Below are 7,430 nucleotides of genomic sequence, written 5' to 3'. Positions count from 1 at the left end.
TGATAATGAAGAAAACTTAAAAATATGATTATTATTATTATTAAATTCTGGAGTTATACAAAGCATCTTTGTTCTATATGATTTCAAAGCAGATTTATGGATGTTAATCCATGATTGACATCAAAGATATCCTCGGGAAGTATCAGTCACACTGAATCTAAAAATATAAGTATCATATCTGTGTGTTTGAATTTGACTAAGTTATGTCACTGAGAACAACTATAATCTTTTTACGCGTATTGCCCTTTCCTACAAAAAACAAGCATCTGAACTAGTAAAGGCCTCTTGGTGTTTGCCCTGTACTCATCTGCTTGTTGACAACTGAGTGAAAGATGACTCATGTGACCATCGGACTTATTTCCACTGCTCACTGACTTTGTTCTCTGCACCATTACACTCACAAAAGAGCATTTTTAGTTTTAATAAGGGGTTTAGTATCCCTCTCAGTGGGGGAGGTTCCTGCCCCTGCCTTTAGATCTGTGTTTCATGAGCTGGAAATTATACCATCTGACATTTTGAGCAAAGTTTAGTTTTCCATTTAGACTAACCTTTGAGTTTAGATGATCATACAGTATGTCAAACATTTGCACTCTGAGATCAAACCTTCTGATTAAACGCTCATGATTTGTACTGAAACCTCGTGTGAGATCATATCTCTCCTCTCAGTCACGGTTGACAAACTTTTATAACCACAAATGATCTGCTTTTTTTTGTTTGTGCATCTCCTGATCAACCACAACATCTAGACAGTACAACTCACACAGCTCACAGATAAATCTGTCGAGAATAAGAGGCCGTAAAATTGTCCAGTTTATTAATACACATAAAATTTTATTAAATGGGTAATTTTTCTGGACAGTTGGTAGTTGTATAAAGATAAACAAGTGTGGCCTGGCACAACCTGGGTTCATCGAGTACAGATCATTTCTGATGGAAATAAAGGTCAAAAATATCCCCACAAATAAAGTCAAAGTTGCACGTTATTTTCCTAATAACAAACAAGTTCATAAATCAATCAGTATATAATCTATTTAGTAACATAATTAATGCTTAAATTAACTTTTATACATTTTGACCATGTTTTATGAGTTAAAATAAACCACAGTTAAGAATTTTGAAACCAAGTACATTTACTCAAGTACTGTACTTAAGTACAATTTTGAGATACTTGTACTTTACTTGAGTATTTTCATTTTCTGCTCTCTGAGCAGCTGTCAATCACTCGTGAACGCCGACCAAACGGTCAAACTAGGCGGCGCTGATCAAATATGAATCAATATTCTGTTACTGTAATGCCTATTTCTCTCCTCACATGTTCTCAGAAACATCTTGTAGTGTACTGTTTAGCTATAAATGAGAAAGTTTGTGACCCGGCAGCCATGTCGAGATCTGTTGAGGAAATACCAAGCACCGCCCACCAGCCGGAGGACACAGAGGAACAACACAGATTACCTGTCTCATGCTCTTCTGTCGAGATATAGTGACCGTTTAATATAAAAATATATTTTTTTTAATCATATTTGCTCCATTTCTTCCCACTGCAGCTTTAAGTTTTTGTATTTAAGTAATATTTTCATTGAATGCAGGACTTTTACTAGTATCAGAGTATTTTTATACTGTAGTATTTTATACTTTTACTTCAGTAAAAGCTCTGAATACTTCCTGCACTGCTGTGAGGAAGCCGTGGCCCCGCCCCCCTGACAGTGACCCCGCCCCCTAGCCGTGGCCCCGCCCCTCTGATTGGCTGAGCGGCCACCCAGCGGACACTGTGACTCTGTGACGTCCTGCCTGTTGTGATCTGCTCAGAGAGCTGCTGAGGTCCGGACGGAGAACACGCAGCGGGACGGTTCCTCTCAACACAGGAATATAGAAAGTAAACTCTGCTCTTTAATGTCCACACTGAAGGGACACTGAAGTGCCACCGTGTCCACTGTTTCTTGGTTCTAAAGTGGAGTATACTGTAGTATACTGATACGGTAGTGGAGTATAGTGGAGTATAATACTGTAGGAGCGGGAGATCTGGAGATGAAGATGCTTCAGACCAACTGAGAGGTGTCTCTCCGTCCTCCGGGATCTTTAAGGACGTCCTGCTTGTGTTGTTCTTTTCTTTTGGGATTATATCTATTCTTATTCCACGTATCAGCTGTGATTGTGGACTAAAAGTAGCGCCCCTCCGTCCTCCAGCGCAGCGCCTTCTCTCCAATGAAAGATCTGCCTCCAGGATCATCAGTCAGTACGCGGATCGAGCTCAGTGAGACCAGCGACACAACCCAGTCTCGTCCCGGTGCTGTGGTCTCTCTGTTGACCCCTCTGGACCCGGTTCGGCAGGCGAAGCGGCTTCCCATCCGAGTCCTCAAGATGTTGACTGCTCACACCGGACACCTCCTACACCCGGAATACCTACAGCCTCTGACACCCGCACCAGTCAGCATCGAGGTAGTTACTGTCTTTATTGATCATCTAGAGAGGACTGCAGGGTGGTGCACATGTAGATCACTATTATTATAGAGTAAATTAATATCACTATTATTACAGAGTAAATGTTTATCACTATTATTACAGAGTAAATGTTTATCACTATTATTACAGAGTAAATGTATATCAGTATTTATTATAGAGTATTACAGTGTCATCAGTTAGAACAGCAAGTTATATTCCTCAGTAGAAGAGAATCAAATGTTGTTTACATAACTGCTATTTAATCATATTGATGACTAATTACTTCTCTGTTTAAATTAAAGCTGGAGCGATTAATCGACTAGTCGATAATAATCAACTTTTTTGGTAATCAAGTCATTGTTTGGCTGGTGTTTGCTGCTTAATGAGAGGATTTAGACATATATGATAGTTAACTGCTTCTTTTTAGGTTTCACAATGTTGGTCAGACAAAACAACTAGTGATTATTTTTCATTATTAATTAATCGTTTAATGAATGAATTATCAAAAAAATACCCTTCACAACTGACCAGAGCCCAAGGTGATGTCATCATATGTCTTCTTTTGTTGGCTCAAAATCCCATAGATACTCAGTGTGATAGGGGTTTATGATATATGACATAGAGATAAGAAGCTTTTTTTATGTTTTTGCTTGAAAAATGACTGAAATGATTAATGTATTATTAAAATAGTTTCTGTTGATTGACTAAAAACAGCAATTTGAATACGTCCTGCTGGATTCTTGGAGATCATATTTGGCATTTTTCACTGTTTTCTGTCATTTTATAGATAAGGACATTGATCAGATGAATTTATTACTTGCTATTAACTAGTTCAAATGAAGTGAATATCAAGAGTTTACAGGCCTACAGTCATTTGGTTCATACAATCAAGAGACCTTCCATCGGAGCTAATCAGAATCTATATTTTGTTGTAGCTGGATGCCAAGAAGAGTCCGCTGGCCCTGCTGGCACAGACCTGCTCTCAGATTGGTAAACCAGACCCTCCGTCCTCCTCCAAGCTGGGCTCCTCCAGCAGCCAGGGGGACAAGGAGTCCAGCGGTCGGTCGTCCGGCTCCAGCCTGAAGCACGGGGAGCACCGCCCCTCCCTGGAGGACAAGTGTAGCTTCAAGCCCTACAACAAAGGCAGTGGAGACTGTCGCAGAGACGCAGTTACCAGCAGCAGCTCCAACAACAGCAGCAGCAGCAGCGATAAAGTCGGGTTCAGGGTACCCAGCAATAATGTTACCACTAACGGAAATTCAGCCAACGGCCAGCAGTCCTACCCGCCCCACGCTGCTTCACCCAGCTCCAGAGCCAGCAGCAGCACCCCACCAGGACACACTCAGCAACAGCAGCTTCACAAACTGAGCCAGTCTCCTGGTGGACAGTCTCACCCTCACACTCCTAGTGGAGAAACTGCACATGAGCAGGGCAGTCCCACCAGCACCAGCAGCAATAATCCCAAAAAAGACGCTGACAAGAGCAACTCGGACAGTCCACACGATGCAAACTCCAGCCACGTTCGAGCCAGCACGAACTGCAGCAACGGCAGCTCTGACGGTGGTTCCAACCACGAGGGAGGTAAAGCAGAGTCCGCCCAGCATAACCTCGGCCCTGGACGCATTACACCCATTTCTCCTTATAAGACGAGCCAACCACTCTTCCCCCTGCCCTCCTCTAATATGGGCTACCACGGGTCTGTGGTGGGGGCTTACGCCGGCTATCCGTCTCAGTTTGTTCCCGGGATGGATCCGACAAAGTCCAGCCTCGGCATGGGAAAGCACCCGAGCTCCAGCCCTCTCACCGGGGCCTCCCCTCCGTCCTTCATGCAGAGTCTATGCAGGGACCCCTACTGTCTAAGCTATCCCAGTGTGTCCCATCTCGGCGGAAGCAACTGCAACTCCTGCATCCACGACCCGTCCTCCTCCCTCAAATCAAACTTCCCCCTGGTGTACCCCTCCCACCCGCTGCACTCCCTCCACCAAAGCTCTATGTCGTCCAGCGTGTCCTCCTCCCTCTCACATCCCCTCTACACGTACGGCTTCATGCTCCCCAACGACCCCATGCCTCACGCCTGTAACTGGGTCTCGGCCGGGGGCCGTGCGACAAACGGTTCGCCACGTCCGATGAGCTCCTGGCTCACCTCCGCACACACACCGCCCTGCCTGTGGGGATGGACAGTAAGCTGCTCTCTGTGTCCTCCTCTGGACCAGCCTCCTGCCACCTTCACCTCCCCCACCAGAGCAGCCCAGGCTCCATGCCCAGCTCTCTTTCTCTCAGGGGGCCCCCCAGCATGGGTTTAGCTCGCTACCACCCCCTACAGTAAGGTCCATCTGCCCCAGGACCCTCCTCCATCTCCCTGCACTCTCTGCCCACCACAGGCCCGTACTACCCTCATTACGCTCTCTACAGTCAAAGACTAGGATCTGCATCTGCTCTGGGCTACCAGTGATACACCGTCAACATCTTTAAAGGAATAGTTCCACATTGTGGGAAATGCACTTATTCGCTGTCTGGCAGAGTTAGATGAGAAGACTGATACAACACTCGTATTGTTCTCTTAAATAGACGACTCTGGTGACCTCTTTGTGTGTTCCACGATCTAGCGGCGCCATCATCACTGCGCAGACAAATCGCAGCGACTCAGTGTCTGCTAACCGTGTTAACTGGTGACTTTTAGCCAAAAGCGTCAGTGGTTGTTTGTAGTAAATAATAAGCACAGATGAGAATGTATTTAAAATGGATTAGAGTCAAATTGAAGGCTTTTACGAGGACACAGCTGCCGTCACTACAAGCAACCATGACCACAACACTTTGTACGTGTTCTGTTTGTGATGCCGACCGATTCGTGATGTTTACTCTGTGGTCATTAGGTCGCCCTCATTAGAGCAACTAACGTCATATTTCACAACAACACCACAGTTAGTTGAGTTCATTTATTCTGTGGGACCACCGCAGCCCTTAGACAGTGTCTGAGCCCACTGACGTTAGCTACGCTCGCTAAGCAGTGTTAACTATAGCTGACGTTACTTGTTTCATTATGTCAGGCTAACGTTAAGCAGCTGAGAACTGCTCATGTTCTTCCTGAAGTCCTACACAACGTTGTCAAAAGTAACGTAACATAGAAAGTAAAGGTAGAAGTAAATATTTGTGCACTTCTGAGGACAGTTTGCATTCAAACGTAGCGCGTATTGTAGGGAGACGCCACCGCAGTAATGGAGTCTTGGTTACATCCGTTATTTCCCTGGATATGAAACTACAGCCAGGTTAGCTTAGCTTAGCACAAAGACTGGAAACCGGTGGAAACAGCTAGCCTGGCTCTGTACAAAGGTAACAAAATCCAAATATCAGCACCTCTAAAGCTCACTGATTAACTCCTTATATCTTGTTTGTTTAATACATAAAAATCAACGTGTAAAAACGTCAATTTGCCGTTTTATCAGGGACCCGTTTCCATCAAGAAATAGTCCAGCACATAACCCCTCGTAAAATTCAGAATTAACAATTAACAATACCAATTACACTTTGGTATTTGTGACCAGATGTAAGGTTTTAATTAGTGAGCTTCATGGTGTTGCTGGACAGAGGCAGGCTAGCTGTTTCCCCCTGTTTCAAGTCTTTGTGCTAAGCTAAGCTAACCAGCTGCTGCCTGTATGAGAGTGGTGTTATTATTCTCATCTAACTTTGCTGCCAGCAAGCCAAGAAGCTCATTTAGCAAGATGTCAGACTATTACTTTAAGCTTTTACTTAACTGCGGCGAGTTGCTGCCTCCTCTGACTGGATTCAAGTGGAACTAGGATGTGGGAGTGCAAGTCCTGGATTTTGACTTGAGTGCATCTTCACACTTTCTTTCTACATTATATATGACATCTGGTGTTTCTAATCAGGCTCCACTTCTACAGATCAGAGGACACATGTGGCTCTTGCATGTCTGCACATTGCTCGGATACTTTTGCAACAGACACGACTGCCCTTGGGTGACTCCTGCCACCCCGTGGGCTCGGCAAATTGATGGTTGGACGCTGCGTAATAGCTCTTGGATGTTCAGGGTGCTCGCTGCAAATGATGATGATTTAGTGCGGAAGAATGCAGCGTGGCAGGGACGGCAATAAGCTGCAGCCGTGGGCCGATGCAAGTCTGGCCACAGTCGCTTTCTCCCTGCAAGAGATGCATGTCAGCTCGACACGGCGTCCACTCTGAACTGTTTATTCAGCCTCATGGTTTGTGAGGATTTGTTTTGGTTCCTTATGTTTTGTTTATTCCTACTGAGAACTTGTATTTATTTTTTACCGGGAATCTGGCTTTCATGTTTACCATATAAATCTATTCTCATTTTACAATCCTCTGAGCAGACAGATGACAGATGTCCAATACGTCTTAAAAACTTCTAGAGAATGAATGTTGAAATCACATCTCTTTCTCTCTCTCTCTCTCTCTCTCTCTCTCTCTTTCCTCTCTCTCTCTCTTTCTCTCTCTCTTTCTTTTTGTTTTTGTTTCCACAGCAAATCAATAAAAATGAGATGTGATATTTTTTATGTAAAAATTGGAACACCCTGTGGTTGTATCCAGTTAAAGGGGAGGTCATATTTTGTTAAATAAATCACACTGAAGATGTATATTCTGTTGTCTTCATTTCTCTGGTTCTGGTCTGATGTTCAGGAATCTAAATGTTCACTGCTCAAAAGACTCTTATAGCGTATGAGTTTAAAATCACAATTTTGAAGTTGAGTTGCTTTTATTTACTCTAATAACAATCCAATTTTGATGATGATCTCAGGTTTGTTGAGGTCTAAATGTTGCTCTTCACTTTACTTGACTCGTTTCTCATTGAAACCAGTGTAGAGAGGACATGGAGGTTCCCTGTTGGAAATAATCCACACTGGTGATATTTATTGATTTACAAAAAAAAAAAAAGAAGTATCTCCTAAACCTCTATGGTTTGAACTTCTCTCTTTAGCAGTGGTGGAAGAAGGATTCAGATCCTTTACTGA

The 7,430-nt window shown here is 43.8% G+C and overlaps 1 protein-coding gene across 1 annotated transcript; it reads left to right on the top strand.

The window, feature by feature from the left end:
* The first annotated feature begins 1,778 nt into the window (after positions 1-1,778).
* Positions 1,779-7,055, top strand: LOC119478604 (zinc finger protein 703-like). Its single transcript, XM_037753437.1, has 2 exons — positions 1,779-2,436; positions 3,375-7,055. Exons 1-2 carry the CDS (start codon positions 2,203-2,205, stop codon positions 4,740-4,742), a joined length of 1,602 nt encoding a protein of 533 aa, XP_037609365.1. The 5' UTR covers positions 1,779-2,202; the 3' UTR covers positions 4,743-7,055.
* The last annotated feature ends 375 nt before the right edge of the window (positions 7,056-7,430 follow it).

This window comes from Sebastes umbrosus, chromosome 19 (genome assembly GCF_015220745.1).
Source record: "Sebastes umbrosus isolate fSebUmb1 chromosome 19, fSebUmb1.pri, whole genome shotgun sequence".
Lineage (NCBI taxonomy): Eukaryota > Metazoa > Chordata > Actinopteri > Perciformes > Sebastidae > Sebastes > Sebastes umbrosus.
Note: the sequence above shows the minus strand (reverse complement) of the source record. Positions and strands in the feature narration are given on the sequence as shown.